The sequence below is a fragment of the Aotus nancymaae genome, unplaced genomic scaffold (assembly GCF_030222135.1).
Source record: "Aotus nancymaae isolate 86718 unplaced genomic scaffold, 86718_ANA_hifiasm-v0.15.2.pri h1tg000089l, whole genome shotgun sequence".
Taxonomy (NCBI): Eukaryota; Metazoa; Chordata; class Mammalia; order Primates; family Aotidae; genus Aotus; species Aotus nancymaae.
This window is the reverse complement of record NW_026988504.1, coordinates 21,115,749-21,138,808: the sequence shown is the minus strand read 5'-3', so window position 1 is coordinate 21,138,808 and position 23,060 is coordinate 21,115,749. Positions and strand designations below refer to the sequence as shown.

The 23,060-nt window shown below is 41.5% G+C and overlaps 1 protein-coding gene across 1 annotated transcript in view; it reads right to left on the bottom strand.

The window, feature by feature from the left end:
- Positions 1-3,301: 3,301 nt before the first annotated feature.
- The window catches only part of NSF (N-ethylmaleimide sensitive factor, vesicle fusing ATPase), a 161,602-nt gene continuing 141,843 nt past the window's right edge, over positions 3,302-23,060 (bottom strand). Inside the window, exons 18-21 of the mRNA XM_064369291.1 lie at positions 11,034-11,168; positions 9,325-9,438; positions 5,401-5,456; positions 3,302-4,976 (exon numbers count right to left, since the gene is read on the bottom strand). Of these exons, the coding sequence (XP_064225361.1) occupies positions 4,955-4,976; positions 5,401-5,456; positions 9,325-9,438; positions 11,034-11,168 (327 nt within the window). The 3' untranslated portion in view covers positions 3,302-4,954. The remainder of the gene's footprint in view (positions 4,977-5,400; positions 5,457-9,324; positions 9,439-11,033; positions 11,169-23,060) is intronic.

Below are 23,060 nucleotides of genomic sequence, written 5' to 3'. Positions count from 1 at the left end.
AGGGATGCTCAACCTGAACTTGTCTATCCCAGCATTCTGGGTAATTTTTCTTTTTTGTGGGATAGGGTCTTGCTCTGTTGCCCAGGCTGGAGTGCAATGACGTGATTATGCTCACTGCAGCTTCAACCTCCTGGGCTCAAGTGACCTACCTCAGGCTCTGTGTAGCTGGCACCATAGGTATGTGTCACTATGCCCAGCTAATTTTTTAATTATTTTTTTTTTTAGAGAAGAGGTCTTGCTATGTTGCTCAGGCTGGTCTTGAACTCCTGGCCTCAAGCGATCCTCCCACCTTGGCCTCTCAAAGTGTTGGGACTACAGGCATGAGCCACCCAGTCTGGCCAGTACTTTTTCAACCAATAAGAAGATTGCCAAATATTTAAAGGGTCCCTATTCATACTTATGAAGGCCATTTGTAATCCTATATTAATCACAGTTTTTAATTTTTTTTTTTTAAGGGCCAGCAGCCTATTGAGCTGAAAGCCTCAGGGGCTGACAGCTTTCCAGGCTGAAGGCGATAGTTTTTAATTTTTAAGAGACAAGTATCTATGTCACTCAAGAGTACAGTGGCATGATCATGGCTCACCACATCCTTGACCTCCTGGGCTCAAATGATCCTCCTCAGCCTCCCAAGTAACTGGGACTCAGGCACACTCCACCACTGTAATTAAAAAAAAAAAAAAACTTTTGTAGAGATGGGGTCTTGCTGTGTTGCCCACTGGCCTCAAACTCCTGGGTTCAGGGGGTCCTCCCACCTCAGCCTCTCAAAATGTTGGGATTAGTGGGTGAACCACCACGCCCCGCCTAATCATACTTTATGATTAAGGACAATATAGTTTATAGCTATGCTTGAACATGTAGTTTCTCCCTATGTATAAGTACTTACAAACATCTAAACACAAGAGGACGTTGTTTAAAAATCTGAAAGAGACAACATGGTATCTTTCAAAGCAATATTATTTTATGAAGAAAGAAGGGAAGGAAAGCATGTGAGACAGTTCAAGAATAAGGGGATGGGGTACAAAGAAAGGTTGAAGGAAAGAAGGTAGGGAAGAAATAGAAAAGGGAAACTTAATGGCGAGATGATTCTTGGTGTTATCTAATGCCGTCTCCCGTGGCGGCCCTGGGCATGTGGGCATGCTCTCGTGTGTGTGGCTGGTCTGCACACTCGAGTGAAGTCAGTGCAGCTAAGCATTGCTGCTATACTGCCACGTTCCTCCTAGCTTAATAGAGACCTTTCAACGAGGCAAAAATGTCTTACCATTAATCTTATACTCCCAAAATAGTGAGACAGGAGTTATGTGGAGACTGTATGCTGAGAACATTTCAAACATGATTCCTCCTTGGATATTTTGTCTTCACCCACTTGGGATGCTTGCCGATCACAGGCGCTATCTCCTGCATCTTAATGCCACCGTGCCCGTCCAGCACACACCCTCATGGGCTCATCTCCAGGACCCAGTCTCAGTACGGCTTGCCAGCTGATGAGAAACTCTAGATCATTTTGCAATAAATTTTGCAGTTTACATGCTGTCTTGGACTCTCATACACACCCTTTCCCAGTCACTTCTTTATTTTTTGAGACAGGGTTTTGTAGTTGCCTAGGCTGGTGTGCAGTGGCACGGTCTCAGCTCACTGCACCATCTGCCTCCCAGGTTCAAGCGATTCTCCTGCCTCAGCCTCCCGAGTAGCTGGGATTACAGGCGTGTGCCACCGCGCCCAGCTAATTTTGTGTTTTTAGTAAAGACGAGGTTTCACCATGTTGGACAGGCTGGTGTCAAACTCCTGACCTCAGGTGATCTGCCCACCTCAGCCTCCCAAAGCGCTAGGATTACAGGTGTGAGCCACCGTGCCCAGTCCCCAGTCACTAAGGATGCTATGGACCAAGTTGTCAGGCAAAGAAAATGAAATCCTGCTTTCACCTTCTGTGTTTGGGCTGGGGTGGTTGTTTATAGCTGACTCGCTGTTGCAACAAGCCTGTTGATCAGGATTTGATTATTTGTACACACTTCAATCTACTCCATGATTTTGTGACTTGTTGCTGAAACTTTTAAAGGAGATGCTGTAATTTTTAGGATATGAAAAGACAGCCTTAAAATAAAAACATATTTTAGACCTTAACCACAATTATGCAATTTTTCTGTGTGACATTGAAAAAAAGTGTCCCAGTGAAGATGTACAGATTTAGAAAGGATAAAATAACCTCCTCTTTTGAGGTTTTGATCCCAAAAACATATTCTGACAAAAAAATAGCCAGTTAACAATTCACTCATAGATGAAGAAACCTAAGGCAGCAGCTAGCTGGAGGCTCCTTTGCTTCTTCACAGGTCATGCTGTAATCTCATATGCTCTGCTGTACAGCACTGGCTTTGAAGAATATTTGGGCAGCTTCAAGAACCCGCCTTCTCAAGGCTATGCAGGGACCAGGTCGGCCTCAGGGTCCTCCTCCCAGGAGCTCCCGTTGTGGAAGTTCTTGAAGCTGGCCTCTTCCCCACAGGGCCTTGTGGATTTTCTGGGCTACCTCCTGTCCTAACCTGAGCCAATGCTAAGGATCAAGGTTTAGGAGGCTAAGAGATCTGATAGCTCCGGAAAATGTAAAAAACTACGGAGGATACAAAAATGAACCATGTGAAACAATCTCACTGAGAGTCTTTAAGTTCCTCCGTTTGTATATTTCACAGGAAGCAACTGTTCTAATTGAGCAGCAACTCTCCTTTCTGGTTTGTTACTAACCTTGTTGTGGCTTAGGTACCTCGGGGTTTTTTTTTTTCTTTTTTTCTGAGATAGTCTCCCTCTCTTGCCCAGGCTGGAGTGCAAGTGGCATGATCTTGGCTCACTGCAACCTCTGCCTCCCAGGTTCAAGTGATTCTCCTGCCTCAGCCCCCTGAGTAGTTGGGACTACAGGCATGTGCCACCACACCTGGCTATTTTTTGCATTTTTAGTAGAGATGGGGTTTCACCATGTTGGCCAGGCTGGTCTTGAACTCCTGATCTCAAGTGATCCACCTGCCTCGGCCTTCCAAAGTGCTGGGATTACAGGCATAAGCTACTGCACCCAGCATTTTAAAAAATAAAATAAGTACAAAGCATAAAGATGCTTGTATACTAACTTTTTCTGATATTCTAATGATCTGTTTTTAAATAACTATACTTTCTAAATAATTAAGAGATTTTTAAATAAAAATCATCCCCCACATGCTACTTGTAACAAAACAAGAGAGGTTTCTTTCCTGAGCCCCTCCTTCTTCCTCCATTCCTATAAGCTGTCCATGTCCTTCTGTATGAAATACTGGTCTACAGAACATTTTCAAGTATATTTACTCTTTATTGCATTCCTTCATTTGCATTAAACAATATTATATTTATATTTTTCAATATCGTTTTGGACAAAACACAAAGACATTAAGCTCATTTAACAAGAGACAGAAGTTAACACAATGTGTGCTGCTTTCATGAGGAGGAAAGAGGCAAGATCTTAGCGGAATCCAGGATACTGGCCACCAGGAATCGCAGACTCTCACAATACAATCCACTTTTTAAAAGCCACAAAATAAGCTAGAGAAGAAAACCCAAAACAAAGAAGAAATGCCATACAAGTCTCCACCAAAAGTGTACAAACAGCAAGATCTGGAGATGATTTGCTTTCTCAAATGGGGACAAATGACAGAGGAGCGACACCCAAGTGCCACTGTGGCCGCAAGCCTCATGGGTGGCGTGTGGTGTAAGCACTTTAGGATGGCTTCTGATCACCTGTCCTTGCATTTTAAGCAGCAATGGGGAGAGAGGCACGCTCCATAAGTCTCACCATCAAATATGATGACCTAATTAAATCCCTGCTAAGTCAGTTAGTTATAAGACAAATCACTCTCAAAAGGACTCAATGGGTGCTTCCTTTTGGAAGAAGTGTGTGCAGGGTAAAGGAAATGTGCTCAATGTATTGGAATGGACAACAAAGGATTGAGGGGAGAGGGCTAGAAAATGGTTGATTTTTCTGGAGAATAGTGTTTTATTTAGATACTAAACAGTACGGATCATTTAAAATAAAGGATAAATTCTAAGTAAGTCATTAAGCTAAGGAAAAAAGCAGTGATACTAATAAGCATCAATATTATGCTAAGGAAGTGACCCACTTGGAGTTGGACACTAATTAGTGCCGAGGGGTTTATAAATTACTTTAATAACTCCTTTCTGTTTAGGGGTGTACGCTTTTTCCATACCTAATCTTTCACATGTTTTTAACAACATCTACTAAGTGGTAATAATTAGCATATCTCTTACCACAGAGCAAATTAGTTATACTAAGGGGAAGTCACAGCCAACACCGTAGTCAACTGACATTCTACTGAGAAAGATCTGACTGCAGCTTGAAAACATCTCTGACAATGATTGAGAACAGGATTTGAGAGATGCAATGCCCTGTTTCTTCAGGCAAAGAGAATAACCAGTCTTGTGGGAGACCTTTAACCAAACACCCAGTGAGCTCTAGTGTTAGCTCAGGACAACTGTCAGAGGATCTCTGGCCCACACCTCAATTTACTGAGCCAGGTCTGCATGTGGAAAGTCTGCCTTCTAATTAGCCAACTGTTGTCATGCAACATTCAATAGACTGATTGCGAGTTGCAGGGGTGATGGTGCTAGGAGAGAGCTTGAAACATGTAGTGTCCACAAGTACTGGATCGTTCCTACAAAGAGGGACTGAGCAAGAAGGATCACTTTAGCCTTCATGGAAAGGTAAGTGCAGCATTCTAAACCAAGTTTACACCTTCCACAAGACACTAAGCTATCTCAGTAAGCATAAAGAAGGGAGTTTTATTGCACTAATCATGCAGAGCGAGCCTGTGTTGAAGGTAGAGAACGTTCCACTTAGTCCGGTATCTTGAGGAAGACAGTGAAGATCCCAGGCCATCTTCACTTTGGTCACTTCCCTTGGTCACTGTGTGTTTCAAATAGTTCATTTTCAATCAAAATCAAGGGGGCTACTGCAAAAGAAATACCAAAACACAAAAAACCAGATGAGGGTCTGTAAAAAACTATTCATCTAAAAAAAAAATCACTAAAAGCTTCTTAATGGTTTTCCTACATTTTCCACTATGCATTTGCTATTAGCTGAGCACTTCACAAAAGAAAATGGTCACAGCTCCATGCATGTAAAACCAGGTTCCAATAAATATGTACCATTAAGTTTTTCCTGCATTGTGACAAGGAAGTTTTGCGAAGCAGGACAGGGAGAGCAAACCCACAGTACAACCAACTTCCTTGCTTGGTCTCTTGGACCTACAACACAGCGAAGAATTCAAATAAATAGAAACAAACTTATCTAGGAAAGCAACTCTTAGAATAGGCACAGGGCTTTAACAGGGTGGTAAGTCTGGCTGATGGTCATTAAGTGTTCTGTGTACTTACGTTCCTTCTTCTCTTAAGAGGGCCAAGAATTTTCTCACACGGTATTCAGGATCCATCTAAATACATCAGAAGAAATGAAGACAGGTTAATGGCACCTTCTAACAACTGTGCACTTCATGCCAAGGCAGTGCTCGGTTTCACACCTCTTCAACGTTCTGCTAGGTCACCGAATGCGTTACCTGCTCCTTGACCAGCATTCTGACACACCACAAAGCAGATCACATCATTTGGGAGAAGTGAATGGGGTTTTCCAGAACCACGTACACTGGGTTCCAAAAGACCAAGCCCATTGGCCATCACAGGCACTTGGGCCAGGGGTGCCCTTTGCTGGCCCCTGTGAGGCATTGCTGTGAGGCATCGCTGTGAGGGTCATTCATCAGGGTTCAAATGACACCCAATTCATCTGTTGAAGGTATAAAAGTCTACTAAAGTCACAGCAAAGTGGAAGACATCAAATTGAGGTTGACTCAACAACTAAAAAACAGTTTACTTACTCTAGATAATCAATAATACAGTTTTTCTTAGTCTCAGTGTCCATCATATAGTTTTTTCTTTGTAATAACAAAGTTGTGCTAAAACTAAAAAAATGAAGAATACTGCCGATTCCTGATATAATCTCTAGATTAATCTGGGTTTCCTGTGACTTGCAAACATGTCATGAGTCTAAGAAAAGATGGCGGAACTTGGTGCTTGGTTCAGGTGGTTATTATTAATTATCTTGACTGATTTTCATTTTCTATTCATATTTATACTAACTTGTTAAATATACTTCATTCTCATAGGCCTACAGGAGATATGAAGTTATCTAGAAAACAATCATTAAAAACATATTTAATTCCTGAAGATGAATTTTTATTGTAAGAAACACACCTAACTTTTAAAATATGTTTCAGAGCAGGAGTCTGTTTCCCAAGAGGGAACTCCCTGCCCTCCAGGAATAACTTTCAAACACTCAGTGCAGCTGTGGGTAGATGTGCACTTGGACTCCCCCTCCAAACATAATTTTTTTTTTTTTTTAAGATTTCTTCTGTCCCAGAAAAACACTGAACAGAAGTTTCAAATGTATCAAAGTTAAGTGGTCAGACAACAAAGGACTAAGAAAAAGTGTGAATAGCTAACAAAAGAAACATTTTTCCTTTTTGGGAATAGAATTACATATGAATCAATTGTCAAGTTCTTAAAAAAAAAAAAAAGGAACTGGCTGGAGCTCAGCTGCAGTCGGTACTTGCCGTTCTTTGCCCATTAAATATATTTAATATGTGTGAGCAACGACTGCCTGACTTGCCTGTAGCTATGGAATTAAAAGGCAGGAGAAAAGGAGGAAAAAAGTAATCTAGATAAATGACTTTATTCCCTCAGGTGACATCCAGTCAGAGCAGATCCTCGGCACTGTGCAAGTTTTAACAGAATCATGTGTAGTGAACAGAGAGGTAACATGACTTATATTCTGCAAAACTACATGCCTCTTCACTTAGGCTCAGCCTCTCTAAGGCAGATCTAAAGAGAATTCACTCAGCTGCACGAAATCCATTTGACACGAAGGGGTTCAAACTCAGAGGCCTATGAAATGTCAGTTGCTGAAGATTAGGCCTGAGTGCTCCACTCTCACTCTCTACCCCACATGCATAAGAAGCATTAACTTGATCACTGACCTGCAGGCATCAAAGGAAGGGAAAGGGATGAGGGTTGGGGAAAAAACCCACATAGTTTCTTCTTCTATGCAATTATTGAAAAAAAGTATACTGAAACTTTAAAAAAAAAAAAAAGAGCTGACAATCTGACAGATTTATCTTTTTTTCAAGGAAAGAGCCAATACACCTGTATTTTCACCTTTACCAAGAATAAGTCTAAACAAAGTGGTTAGTCTGTAACTTTAATTTATGCCTCATAATGGAAAATAAATTAATTGACTTAAAAATAGTCCATCTGAAAGCTCAGTAAATTAGATTTCTGAAAGCCACAAAAATTTTATTTTCAGATACATTTACCAGAAAAGATTAAAAAGCATGCACTTTATGTCTCCAATTTGTTACTGGTCCAAAAGCCTATTTCAGGTGTAACTGTGAAACTTACACTTCGCCTCTGCCACTCACTGCTCACACTAGCAGGATGGCAGGACCATCAGTAAGTAACTCACGATGCCTAGAATAGAGCCACTCTGTCCACCTAGGACCAGAATGAATTGTAATTATTCATCCAACAAAAGTTTACTGGCTGGGCGCAGTGGCTCACACCTGTATTCCCAGCACTTTGGGAGGCCAAGGTGGGTGGATCACCTGAGGTCAGGAGTTCGAGACCAGCCTGGCCAACATGGTGAAACCCCTTCTCTACTAAAAGTATAAAAAATCAGCTGGACGTGGTAGTGGGTGCCTGTGATCCCAGCTACTCGGGAGGCTGAGGCAGGAGAATCGCTTGAACCTGGGAGGTGGAGGTTGCAGCGAGCCGAGATTGTGCCACTGCACTCCAGCCTGGGCAACAGAGACTACATCTCAAAAAAAAAAAAAAATTACTGAGATCCAGGCATGGTGGCACATACCTGTAACCCCAGCACTTTGGGAGGCTTAGGCAGATGGATCACTTGAGCTCAGGAGTTCAAGACCAGCCTGGGCAACATAGTGAAACCATGTCTCTACAAAAAATGCAAAAGTTAGTTAAGTGTGGTAGCATGTGACTGTAGTCCCAGCTACTTAGGAGGCTGAGGTGGGAGGATCACTTGAGACTGGGAGGTTAAAGCTGCAGTAAGCCGTGATCATGCCACTGCACTCCAGCCTGGGAGACAGAGCGAGACCCTGTCTCAAAATAATAATAATAATAATAAGTTTACTGAGCACCCCACTAAGTGTTGGCTTGTTCCAGGGGCTGTGGACTCAATAGTGAGAGCCAAGGTCTCTGAACTCATAGGGCTTGATAGGGAGAGATTTATCAGCTAAATAGTATGTCAGATAAGGACAAGAAGACACAGGGTTTCATCTGTCTTTGCCCAGGCAGCAGCCTGGGGCTCAGTTTCATCTGTCTTTGCCCAGGCAGCAGCCTGCGGCTCAGTTTTCTACGTGATTCTGGATGCTTCAACCTACAGTAGTTTGCATGAAATTTCTAGGAGCCCAGCCAGGGAAAAATATACAGAGCCCAAGTCTAGACTGCACAACTTAATTAACTTGTCCCTTAAAACAGTCTCCCAGACACCTTCTGGTGTATGTGTGGTCACTTACTGACTTCTGAGGTACAACACCACCTCTTCTCCATCAATAACCTGGCGATGTGATCTTGGAGAATTCACTGACAGCCTGTCACACACACAGTACCCTCATCTCCAAAATGAGGGGGCAGCACAACCATTGCTCTTTGAAGTCTTTTCTAGTTCGAAGATCTAGTGGCTCCCTAAATTAAAATTAACTTTATGATCTTTCCTTCTATTGTTGAATTTTAAGAAGTTAAAAAGTATTTATAAGTGATCGATCTCAGAAGCAGGCTAGTAATACCCAAATCAAGTTTGGAAATAATATAAGAAAATTATGGCCAGGCGCGGTGGCTCAAGCCTGTAATCCCAGCACTTTGGGAGGCCGAGGTGGGTGGATCATGAGGTCAAGAGATCGAGACCATCCTGGTCAACATGGTGAAACCCCGTCTCTACTAAAAATACAAAAACTTAGCTGGGCATAATGGCGCGTGCCTGTAATCCCAGCTACTCAGGAGGCTGAGGCAGGAGAATTGCCTGAACCCAGGAGGCAGAGGTTGCAGTGAGCCGAGATCGCGCCATTGCACTCCAGCCTGGGTAACAAGAGCGAAACTCCGTCTCAAAAAAAAAAAAAAAAAAGAAAATTATAACTTCAATTAAGTAAAACCTTGGCAAAGGAAATACTGAACGCTCTTGGTGTATCCTGAAGCTCTGTTCTGCTGAATCATATGGAGAAGGAAGTACCTTACCTGTAGGGACATCTCGATCAACATTAGTAACTTCTTGATTCCTATCCAGACCTTCTTCCCTTTGACTTGCTGTGCAATTGTAGTGCGCTCCTTATCCTTGAAGTTGCCCAAAAGCTACAAAAACAATAATCAAAGCATGTTTACAATAAATGCATCAACAACGGTTAATTCTATTTACTTTTAAAAGAAGAGTGATAAGAACTACCTAACTGTTAAAGCTGATAGAATTCTCTCCTACTTTAAAATCCAGTCTGACCTTCCTAAACCCATTAGATGCAGTCATAAAAGTGAAACTGGTATCTTAAACCCTGTTTTCTTATGGACCTCCATTACAACTTAGAGATATATATGCTGGGGAAAAAGTAGCTCCAATCCATAATAAATATAAGTTAAAATTTTTAACATTCTTTTCTAGGAACAATCTGTATGTGTCAAAGCAAACTATCTTTAATTTTCTTACCCAGCTCCTGCACAAAAGTTGCCTAAATGGGTAATCTGAAAACGTTTATCATATAGATACATTTCTATTTTTGTTGGGGTCCTTGAGGACTTTAAGAAGCCTCACTGACTCTACCACTGCTGAACAACTCAGTAGACAGTATTTTCCAATAGAGCTCACCAAGTCATTTGTGAATACTGGTAATAAAAAGTTAAATGAAGAACATTAAAAAAAATAACTTTGTCATTTTCAAAAAATTAAGAAAACATTCCTATTTCTAAACTTGTTAATAAAGTTCCTTTTACTTCTATAGCTTTTTTTGACATTTCTAAGGCTATAATCATTGTTCCAATTTACCAAATGCAAGGAAAGGCACTGAAAGCTGCTCTGAATGATTAACTTTCCATACTGTGATCACCTTACCCCCACACCGCCACCCATTCAAGTTTCTGGTCCAAGTAATCTATATGCATCACTCATGCTGGACACAGAGCAATCCACTCCTGGCATTTTGTAGGCTGCCTACCCTGAGGAATGGGAAATTCATTCACTGTCATGTGTATTCACCTTCCTCCTCTCATTCCTGAAAACAACTGGAGGTACGGGTTGAGTATCCCTAATCCAAAAATCTGAAATCTAAAATGCTCCAAAATTGTAAACTTTTTGAGTGCCAATATGACATTCAAAGGAAATGCTCATTGAAGCATTTCAGATTTCCAGATTAGAAATGCTCAACCTAAATATAATGCAATATTTCAAAATCTGAAAAAATCTGAAATTCAAAACACTTGTGGTCCTTGGCACTTTTTGTTGTTGTTGTTAGACAGAGTCTTGCTCTCTTGCCTAGGCTGGAGTGCAGTGGCACAATCTCGGCTCACTGCAACTTCCGCTTCCCGGGTTCAAGCAATTCTCCTGCCTCAGCCTCTTGAGTAGCTGGGACTACACAGGTGCCCACCACCATGCCCGGCTAATTTTTGTATTTTAGTAGAGACAGGGTTTCATCATGTTAGCCAGGCTGGTCTCAAACTCCTGACCTCAAGTGATCCACCCGCCTCAGCCTCCCAAAGTGCTGGGATTATAGGTGTGAGCCACCACACACAGCCTAGTTCCAGGCATTTTGGATAAGGGATACACAACCTGTAATGTCCCTGGGTCCCATGTTCTAGATTAGTGTAAAAACCAAACACCAGGTGTAATGACTGTGGTACAGCTCATTTCAGCCTCAATTTCTTTCTTATAAACAGTGTGCAATGTATTGATTCATTTTCACCTCCAAAGCTTCCAACAGCTGCTCTCCGGTGGCAATGTTGGGCACGTGGATGGTGGTGCTGAAAGCGTTAAGCATTTCCATCTCCTGAAGGACATCTTTGCGGCTTGTGGTCCCAATGATAAGAAGCTTCCGGCCCTGATCACAGGGAGAAAATATGTTAAAATGTATATAATAAGACTAATTAGGAAACTAGAGTAAGCTTGAACAAAATTTGCAAAAGCCATTTATTTGATCTTGCAAATGCAAATGATTAGGCAAAAGAGAAGAAAACAGCTCAGGATTTTCCTGAAAATTCTGAAAAAAGGTACCAACAACATGATTCAGAAAGTGGCAGCATGTGAACAGCTCCTTCTCATTCATGTCAATAAAACAATGGATTAGCAAATCAGGGAGATACACAAACCAAAGGGCAAGATACTGACGTGTATGTAGGTAAGTCTTTCCTCAGAGCCGACATGGCACGTGTACGGTGGGAATTGGGGAAAAAAGATGAAATGAATAGAAAGTATGTGGCGCTGGCTTTATAAGGCTTTATTAGTACACTCTTTAGGGGGCAGGGCAATAATAGTTGACATTTATGCAACACTTAACTGTGAAAGGTGTGGGCTAAAGTGTTTTTCATAATTGTCACATTATATATTTTTCATTTTTTACTTTTAACCCTGAAATATTAAAAAAAAAAGTTTTAAAACTATGCCAGGCTTATGCTACCATTCCCAGTTCTCTTTCTCCAAAGGCAAACATTTTCAACTCTCTTAGCTTTTCTTCTTGTAGTTACTTCTTTATCTTTAAATAATAAGGTTACATTACTAGCTTTAGACTTTTGTTTTCACTATAAATATGATTTACTAACTTCCTACTATGGAAGATGGGATTATTAATTCTGTACTCCCCCTTCCCCCACCATATGTCCCTTTTTACATCCTTCCAATACAGTTATTTCACAGTCTTTAGTTAAATCTATATTCAGTATTAAGTTTATACAAGTGTGGTTTACAGGTAGGCCACGCAGAATACTATTAAATTTCTTTCTTGGACAAAATTTTGTTTTACTGGAGTTAACTGCCTTTTTCCCCTTAGCTTAGTTTACCAGGTACTGATCACAAGTTTGTCTCTAAACAAATAGAACCACAAGTCTCCTTTCAGTATATTCAAACACACTGCATAAAGTTGTGTTCTTGAAGAAATTCCCCTCCAGGAGTCCTCTGTCTTCACAGTTCAATCTGAAGCAGTGACTCTCTAGGCATGGGGCACAGCTATAGTTCTGGATCTTTCCTTTCTTCTCTGTTAGATTCCCTGTATCCTAACCTTCCTTTTCCTTCACCTATTCCCTCATCTGTGCTGCATATACCCAAAAGCTTCCCGAGAAAGAGTGCGAAGGAGACAAAATTTTAAAGACCTTGCATATCTGGAAATACCTTTATTCTTAATCTTGTATCCTTTGTCTTAATAGTTTGGCTAGTTGTGAAAAATAAGGTTAGAGGCTGGACATGGTGGCTCACGCCTATAATCCCAGCACTTTGGGAGGCCAAGGCAGGTAGATCACCTGAGGTCAGGAGTTTGAGACCAGTCTCCACTAAAAATACAAAATTAGCAGAGCGTGGTGGCACATGCCTGTAATCCCAGCTACTTGGGAGGCCGAGGCAGGAGAATGCTTGAACCCAAGAGGCAGAGGTTGCAGTGAGCCAAGATCACGCCATTGCACACCAGCCTGGCAACAAGAGTGAAACTCCATCTCAAAGAAAATAAAATAATGGTAGAAATATATTTTTTTCTCACAATTTTGAAGGCGCTGAAGTCTAAAAGACAAATGTTATCTGATCTATAATCTTTTGTTTCTAACCTTTTTAATACAAAACTTTCAGAATCTTTTCTTTATCCCTATGTTCTGCAATTTGAAAACTACATACCTTAAGATGGTTCTTTCTATACTCATTTTGCTGGCACTAGATACATTCTTTCTAAACTGGAAATTCCAAACATTCATTTCTAGGAAATACCTTGGACTATTTGAGATTTCCTCCCATTCATTTTCTCTGTATCACCCACCGGGAACCTCTGCTAGTTAGATACTGATCCTCTATGACTAATCTAATTTTCTTATTTTTTTGTTCTTAGTTTTTATTTCTTTCTCTAATACTTTTTAGGTTAGTATCAATTTTATTTTCTAACCTTTACGGTAACTTACTTTTTAGTTCTTACAGCCCTTCCTGTTTTCTGAATGTTTTCTTTTTTAATTGTATCCTGTTATACTTCATATATACATATCTTGTTTTCGATCTCTGAGGCTGGGTGCAGAGGCTCACACCTATAATCCCAGCGCTTTGGGAGGCCAAGGTAGGCAGATTGCTTGAGCCCAGGAGTTTGAGACTAGTCTGGTTAACACGGTGAAACCTCGTCTCTACAAAAATACAAAAATTAGTTGAGTGTGGTGGCAAATGCCTGTAGTCCCGGCTACTTGGGAGGCTGAGGTCAAAGGACTGCTTGAGTCTAGGAGGTTGAGGCTGCAGTGAGCCGGATGGGACCACTGCCTTCCAGCCTGCATGACAAAGTGAGACTCTGTCTCAAAAACAAACAAAACCCCAAAACCTGTGAATATTACAGATTACAAAAATGACTTTTTCTTCTGTTCCTTGTTTTGTCTATTTCCTAAGACCTGCCCCTTTTTCCTATTTGTTTATGGAGGCTTTCCTCGAGTGTCCGGTGATTGCTGGATAGCTATTTATATTTAAGAGTTAAACTATGACTAGAAATTCTATGTCCAGGGGCTTCACTATAGGATGATCAGGTAAGACTTGGCTGATTATCGGGGGTCCTTCAAAGGTCAGTATGTGCAAATTCTTCCCAGAGAAGAATCTTCCAATCTCCTTCACAAAGACTATAAAGCCTTGTAGCCAGCATACTGGAATCGACAGGGTAACGTTTCGGGTATCTCATCATTTAATAGGGAGACCTCCACTGAATCCTCTTTGCAGTATGGCACCTCTCCAGATCAGTCTCTCAATTAATGTTCATTAGAATCATGAGAATTCAGTACTAGTACTATCCCCATTTTACTGATGAAGTTATTGAATTTCACAGATTTAAGTCATTTGTGTTCAAGGCCAAACAACCAATACATGATGGAGCCAAGACAGGAAACCAGATCCAGATCCAAATCATATACTGCCTCTCTTTACAAAGAAAAACACATTACTAACAAAGTTTACTTAGAAAATGGAAGAGGAGTAAGTTTTAAACTTATGTTAGTAGATTTATAATACACACACAGTCCATAGATAAGTCTTCAGTAAAGACTCAACATTCAAAAAAAAAAAAAAAAAGACTCAACATTCAACCTATACACGGATCTTAGAAATTCAGAACATTGAAATAAATGTGCTAGCAAGAAAAGATTTTAAGAAACCAAAACGATTTCAATTTGGGTTTGGTAAACATTATACTACTACTATCAATAAGACACGTTAGCCTTTCTCAGTGTTATTCATTGTTTTTATCCACCTGCTGTGCCAAGAATGGGCAATGTCCTACCATAAACCAACGCAGATCAAAGAAACAAAGTTGGGACCTTCTGGTACAATTAGCCATCAGCTTAACAGATGACTGCACAAAGGAAATGAGATAGAAGTACACCCGTGAGTACACAGATTAAAGGGTAATCATTATTATTATTTGAGGAATCAACTAGGTAAAAATCAAATGCTTATCCACAGACATTTACCAAGTTCCTAGATGAATATGCAATAGATCTTCCACAGAAAGGCAGATACAAAAGAGATAATTATAATACAATATGGAAAGGTGGAGGCGCTACGCACAAGGATGTCAGGTAGAGGGAAAAAACGCATGGCAGAGAAAGATTTTTCTGGAGGAGATAATACATGAGTCTTAAGGAATGAGTAGATTAATTAGGAAGATGAAGGGGAAGGACATTCTAAGACAGAGGAACAGAAATATGTAAGTCCAAGGGCAAAATAACAACAAAGCTGTTGTTATTTTGGGGTGTTGCAGTACTCACAATCGAGTAAAGACATACATTTTTACTGTAACAAAAAGTGGTGCTTTTAACACTAAATTCTAATGGCAACCTTGGGAACATAGCCCTGAAGGCTAACAGATGCCAAAGACCACACATACCGACACATCCTCAGTATGATTGAAGGTAATTCTTACTTCTCTTTTTCCTTAGCTTTTTACTGTCCCATAGTCCATAATGCAAACATCCTCATCTTGCTTCTCTCTCACAAAGGACAACGTTGGCCCTAGAAGAACAGCACTGAGAAAGAAGCTTCTTACTCATTCCAGAAAGCTGGACTTTAAAAATCACTGCCAGTTTCCTCATGAGATGTTCGTTTACATTAACAGTGACTACGCTCTTCAAAGTGCTGAAAGATTGGGAAATGTAGAGCAACTTATAATGCAGACGCTAATTTCTGTTTTGCTTTTCTTCTTGTTTAACAAGACTGCAAACACTGCAAAGAGGTCACGACCCAGGCAAGTTCGGGTCTTGACTTGTAAAGCGTCATCTTTAAGAAAACACTGAAAAACATTACCAAATTATTAAACTGTGCTGGGCCATTTTGTGTATTAATTAGTGGTACTGCTTGTAAGGAAGCTTTATCATGAAAAACAGCTCCGAATGTATTAATGTGATAAATCACATGGGATTTGTCTGAAGGGAAAAGCTGCCAGCAGCATGAAATGGGGATGCAGCTTTAAAAATAAAAGTGGTGCTCAACCCAAGAGGGGACCTCCATCTTGCTAATGTGTGGCTACCAGTTTTAATGTCCACAGAGCCCAAACACGCCTCTTGATGAAAAGCAGAGCGATAACCTATTTTGGAAAAAAGAAACTGCTCCCAGCATACTCTTTACTGAGATTTGCTAGTCCTGATGGTATAAAGAAAAAGCCTAAGTAAAATGACTATCTGCCAATCGGATTATGATAAACATTGTTCCAAGGTTAAATAAGTATTAGTTAACTAATTCTTAGTACCATAAGCAGCAACTCAGGTGAAAATATTTCCATGAAAAAGGCAGGGCTCAGTCAGGTGTTGATCCTTCAAAAAAACACTTCTTTACATGATGAAGAATGAGCGAGTACTAAGCAGCATCTAAGCCTTTTGCCACACAAAGGACCAACCAGATAATCCACACCCTTTCATAGGTCTTGCCCATTGATTGGCCCCAATAAACTGATTTGTAACAAAAGTTCATGTGGAAGAAAGCTTTTTTTTTCCTAAATAAAAATGCCACCAATATAATACTGCAGTGAAATGGAAGGGCTGATTTCAACCTGTGAACAAAAGTAAAGTCAGTTATGCAGGAAAGAAAGGCCATTCTTTCCATATCACTCAATGCTGAGCAAGTGTAATACACCCTGGGTAAGAAGAATTAACTGTGGACAATTGAAAACCCTGAAATGGATTAAGAAGTGAGTTTAAAAGTGCAACTCAAAACTGCTATGTGCTGTGGGCATTAAACTTTATTTTCTGCTTATTAGAATCTGATGTTTTTGTAAATGAGAGTAAAATATTTCAGAATATTAAGCATTTGTAAATCCGATAAGTAAAAGATGAAATAGACATTAGCCAATTGGAGCATTAACAAGAATTTACTCCTTTTAGGTACTTAATAGAATTATGAGATTCGGTTTGTGCCTTCAGGGAAATCACAATTTAGCTGGGAAAAGCAAATAAATATTCAGGGACCACAACCAAGTAACACATTTGCAAATACAAACTAACAATGGTGGAGAGAACCCAGCGTATGGGGACAGTGTCCTGGGGTGGGGTTATCTATGAAGGTTTCTGTAGTACTGCAAAGATAATGACAACAAGTAGGCACTGGCAAGGCCCTTGAAAAGAAGGGACAGGTCCCAAATGCTCCTAAATCCTACGTGCGTCGGGAAGCAGCTGAGCCAGAGCAACAAGGCTGAAAACAAAGTTATTTGCAGATATGGGGAGTGGACAGCCAGTAAAAGGAGACTCAGAATGCCAAAGTAAGGGAAATATTTAATATAAAAAGCAATAGGAAACCAGGGAAGGTTCTTGAGGAGGAAGACCTGTGATGGAGAGGAAGGTCCCAGCAGCCACAGGCAGGAGGTCCACCTCTTACGGGCCTGTGAGGAGCTGCTGCCCCAGGGACAGGCTGATTCTAAGAGTGCATCTCCAGGGACCATGCTGCACCTTTTAACCAGTGGCTTATGCATATGATGCCCTTTTTAATGCAAGCCCAGGGCTGGCAGAAAGCAATGGTGAGGCAAGTCCCCTGATGCACAGGTAGCTTGCTGCAACAGAAGTACAGGCTCCATCACTCACGGCTGTGTGATTTGGGGTAGATTATTTCATTTCTCAGTACCTGTCTCTTTCTCAACCATAAATATGGATGAGAAAATCCTACCTACTTATGAGAGTAGAGTGTGAGGCAGAGATTGCTGGGGCGGGGTCTCTGTCGTCATGGTCAGAACAGGCAAGAAGGAAAAGACGCAAGCGTCTGAACGGGTGGTCTTCAGAGGAACCTGAAGAACAGTCCTCTGCATGCGGTGTCAGGAATCCACACGGTTAGGTCAGGTGGGTGAAGAACAGGAGGGCTGAAAATCCCTCTTCCCAACAACGAACACAGGGCACTGGCAGCAAATGACACAGAGAGGCCAAGGTTGGCTCTGGGTTAGCGAAGATGAGAGCTACTACCTTCAACTTAACAAGGGTTGCTGTGAGGCCCAGAAGAGGCCTGAAGCAAAAGGTCAGACGCCCCCTCTGAAGGAGTCATGGCAGTGGGGTGACTCACGGAGAGTCAGAAGGACTCACAGCAGCGTGGGGCCTCAGGGAGAGGCAGCAACTTCTGAAGAAGAAATAGGCTCAGAGCCAGAGAGTGAGAAGCTTTCCTGGTAGAGGTCCTTTGGTCTATCACTTAACATGGCTTCATTCTTGAAATGGGAATAATTTTTCATATTTTCTTAGCTTGTATCATTCAACAACAGAGACCCTCAGAAAAATTCTATCTTGCCATAGTGCTTCAATGCATTTATTTTCAAGCCTGAATCTTGTTTCTAGTCTGTCAACTCCCTGGTGGTAGAAACCACATCTCATCCATCTGTGCCCCTGCAGTACTCAGCATGGCATCCCTGTGTCTGGCACACAGAGAGGGTTCCTCTGCCTAGAATGCTCTTTCCTTCCATATGCACACAGGCCTTTCCCTCCAAGTCAAGGACCTGCTTGAATGTCAGCTTTTCCACAGGCCAACTCAATCCCCAAGTACCTCCATTTAAAACTGCAACTTCCCAACCCCTTATCCTGCCCTTTCCCTTTCCCAGGTTGGATCACCTTTTACACACTATATAATTTATTCACTTACTATGTTTACTGTATTTCTTGCTAGTCTTCCTTCATGAGGACAGGACTTAAGTCTGTTTGGCTTTATTGATGTTTCCAGGGCTAGCATACTGCCTTGTACAAAGTGCAAAGTTAATAAATATGTGTTGAATGAATGATAATCCCAGTATAGCTTTTTTTTTTGAGACGGAGTCTTGCTCTGTTGCCCAGGGTGCAGTGTAGTGGCATGATCTTAGCTCACTGCAACCTCCACCCCCCAGGTTCAAGTAATTCTTTGCCTCAGCCTCCCAAGTAGCATGTCTGCCACCACACCCAGCTAATTTTTGTATTATTGTTATTATTATTTTTTTTTGAGATGGAGTCTAGCTCTGTTACCCAGGCTGGAGAGCAGAGGCACGATCTTGGCTCACTGTAACCTCCACTTCCAGGGTTCAAGCGATTCTCCTGCCTCAGCCTCCCAAGTAGCTGGGATTATAGGCACCTGCCACCATACCCAGCTAATTTTTTTTTTTTTTTTTTTTAGTAGAGACGGGGTTTTACTGTATTGGCCAGGCTGGTCTTGAACTCCTGACCTCGTGATCCGCTGACCTTGGCATCCCAAAGTGCTAGGATTACAGGTATGAGCCACCGTGCCCAGCCTGTATTTTTAGTAGAGACAGGGTTTCATCATTGTGGCCAGGCTGGTCTTGAACTCCTGACCTCATGTTCTACCTGCCTTGGCCTCCCAAAGTGCTGGGATTATAGGTGTGAGCCACTGCACCCAGCTATCCCAGTACAGCTTTCAAGGGTAGCAGATCACTCCTTCATTATTACATTCTTTCTTCTAGTCCTAGAAAAATACACATTATATTAAGTGTCCAAAAGGAAAATAACTATCATTTCAGAGTCTACACCTCTGAGCCCCAAGTATTGATAGCAACAAATTTTAAAGAAAATAATCTAGAATGAATGGCATGTATGCTTCATTCCAAAGGCTGGCTTATCTCTTTTAGTCAATTGATTAGCTATTGACTGGATAATACAGACTTGTCTAGCAGAGGAAAGATAAGATTCCTTAGCTGCCACTAACTTAAGCTAGTGAGATAACAAGTACTATTAACATCTCCTACAACTCTTGGTTTCCTCAAACCAAGGGAAAAGATTAACATGAAAAGCATCAGGAACAGTGAAAGGAGAGGAACGGGGCCTCTTTGCGTGCATTTCTGATTTCTCTTGTTCAAATGTCTGTAACTTTTTCTTTTCTTTCTTTTTTTTTTTTGCAGTTAAATGTTTAAGCTGAATACCAAAGGAAGGATGTTACAAATAAATCATGCCACAACTAGGCAGACAACTATACTTAAACTCTCCATTAGATTTTACCCTGAAGCAAATTCTTAGTCTGTTTCTTTGTAACCATCCACATGGTGCTGCAAGCAGGACAGAAGACAGTAAGGAGGAAAACACATGATACAGATTGAATATAAAACGAGAAACTCAACCCTTAATAATTTAAAATACTATAGGCAAAAGCAGACTTCATATTAAAGAATATTTATTGCTAATTTATGAGAAAGACAGTGAATCATCAGCTTTTACTCTGGGAGCAGCTCTTAAAGATTACCTCGTTCCCCCAAAGCCCCTCATTCTCTGCCTCATTTTGCAGATGAGAAACCTGGGGTGAGAGGTAAAGTGATCTGTCTGAGGCTCCCACCTCGAGTGAAGGAGCTGAAACTAGAGTTCAGGCCTCACTGATATTTTCACTATGCTTTGCTGTCCATTGTTTTTATATGTGCTATTTTAAACTAGATTTGGGGTCCACTCTTGCCCCTGCCCCTCCAAGCCCCATATCAGCAATGGCTGATCTCTTAATTTAAGTTAGGGAGATTTATTACCTAGATATAATGACCTCTGTGCTCTTAGGAGGAAAGGTTAAAGAAGATACTGAGGTGGGCGGATCACCTGAGGTCAGGAGTTTGAGACCAGCCTGGCCAACACGGTGAAACCCCCGTCTCTATGAAAAATATAAAAATTAGCCAGGTGTGGTGGCACATGCCTGCACATCCCAACTACTTGGGGGGCTGAGGTAGGAGAATTGCTTGAACCCAGGATGCAGAGTTTGCACTGAGCCGAGATCATGCCATTGTATTCCAGCCCAGAGCAAAATTGTCTTAAAAAAAAAAAAGATAAAGTTGCACTGACCATGGCACAGTATTCTTAACACCAAAAGGAAGGGTTCTGTATATGTTCTCTCATTAGAAACTTAAGATGACCACACATTAATCAGGAAATCCAAACTCCTCACTCTGTATCTGCAGATTTTCCCTACCTATCTCAGCTTCTAGCTTGATATACCCTAAATTGACCCTGTATTCTAATCAGGTCAATATTCCCCTTTCTAATTTAATTTCTACATCTGTGATTTTTATCCATAGCAGTTCTGCTTATTAAAATGTTTTCTCCAGTTTTCTGCCAGTTTGCAATTATCTCTTATGTTCACAATGCTTCAAAATTTGCCTTCTCGCCATACTCTGCCCTCATTCAACCCTACACAGCCCACTTTACTCCTGTAGGCCCCAACGTTCCAGAATTTGAATTCACAATGCCCAATAATAACGCCTTACTTATCTGGAGGCCAATCTGCTAAACAATTTCAACTATCCAGAGCACAGCCAAGAACCAGAAATAAGCAAAAATCCTCTCACTTCTAGGACTGAAAAAAACAATGTGAGGTTCAATTAACTTTAAAACTCATAGGCAAGGACAACTTACCCACTAGGCACGGTGCCCAGGGCCTATGAAACTTTGAGAAACCCATGAAAGTATTATTCTAATTTCTTTTAAAATCAGGGCAGGCCTATACTCCCAGCACTTTGAGAGGTTAAGGAGGGCGGATCACTTGAGGCCAGGAGTTTGAGACCGTCCTGGCCAATATGGTGAAACCTCATCTCTCTGAAAATAGAAAAAATTATATCTGGGTGTGGTGGTGTGCGCCTGTAGTGCCAGCTATTTGGGAGGCTGAGGCACGAGAACCGCTTGAACTCAGGAGGCAGAGGTTGTAGTGAGCCGAGATCACGCTACTACACTCAAGAAAAAGAAATCAGAAAAAAAAACTTTGGTGGAAGAAAATGTCTTAATATAAGAAATATATTCAGCTTTGTACCAATAGGTAGAAAATGTAATTTTTTTTTAGTAGAGGAAGCAGCCCATAGGAGTCAAAACGGGCTTGCTCTCTGAAAAGCCTCTCTCGCTCTCATTGCAGCCCAGTTTTATGTTTTTGTGTTTTTTCAAGACAAGGTTTCAATCCGGTTGCCCAGGTGGAGTGCAGTGACACGATCTCAGCTCACTGCAGCCTCGACCTCCTGGGCTCAGGTTGATTCTCCCACCTCAGCCTCCTAAGTAGCTGGGATTACAGGTGTGCACCAACATGCCTGGCTTTTTTTTTTTTTTTGAGACAGAGTCTTGCTCTTTACCCAGGCTGGAGCACAGTGGTGTGATATCAGTTCATTGCAAACACCACCTCCCGAGTTCAAGTGATTCTCCTGCCTCAGCCTCCTGAGTAGCTGTGACTACAGACGCCTATCACCACACCCGGTTAATTTTTGTATTTTTAGTAGAGGTGGGTTTCACCATATTGGCCAGGCTGGTCTCCAACTCCTGACCTCAAATGTTCTACCCACCCATCTCAGCCTCCCAAAGTGCTGGGATTACAGGCATGAGCCACCACACCCGGCTTTTTTTTTTTGTATTTTTAGTAGAGATGGGGTTTCGCCAGGTTGCCCAGGCTGGTCTAGAAGTCCTGGACTCAAGTGATCCTCCTGCCTTGGCCTCCCAAAGTGCTGGGATTATAGGCGTGAGCCACTTGCGCCTAACCACAGCCTAGTTCTCTTACTATATGAATAGCTCAGGAATCCTGGTGGTTGCCTGCCTCAATTCATAGCGGATGAAAGCAGCAAACTGGAAAAAGGAGTCATCAGATGCAAGCCAGCTGACACAACTTACTTGGATTCTGAAAGTAACAGCAAAACCACTAAAAAAGGAAAAGGTACAAAAAACTCAATAAACAGGGCACCCTGTACCTACCTACCAGGCACTAGGACAGAGTCCTGTATATTCCAACAGTTCCTGCTGAGTCCCACTCATGAAAATACTGAACCGTCAGTTATGGTTTGTAATGATCATCCTTATTCATTAACATAGTGTTTATTATACTTTGCTTCAGACACTAAGAATGTATGTAGCAATTTTTTTCCTCTTAAAAAAGGCTAAAGTATAATAACAATTGATATTTAAACAGGTTAAGCTTCAGTCATTTAGAAAAAATGAAGCCTATAATTTCTTATGAATTCCTAGTCTTCTGTTCTTCCCTCCAGTGAAACTGAATATGCCATATGAAACCTAAGATAAGTACATAGAACATATCCTCAAATTCTCAAGTATCACTTTGTACTTAAATTAAAAACATTTAGGCTGGGTGTGGTGGCTCACACCCATAATCCCAGCACTCTGGGAAGCTGAGGTGGATGGACTGCTTGAGCCCAGGCGTTTGAGACCAGCCTGCGTAACACGGCAAAACCCTGTCTATACAAAAAATACAAAGACTGGCTGGGTGTGGTGGTATGCACCTGTTGTCCCAGATACTCTTGGGGCTGAGGCAGGAGGATCACGTGAGCCCAGGAAGTAAAGGCTGCAGTGAGCTGAGATTGCACCAATGCACT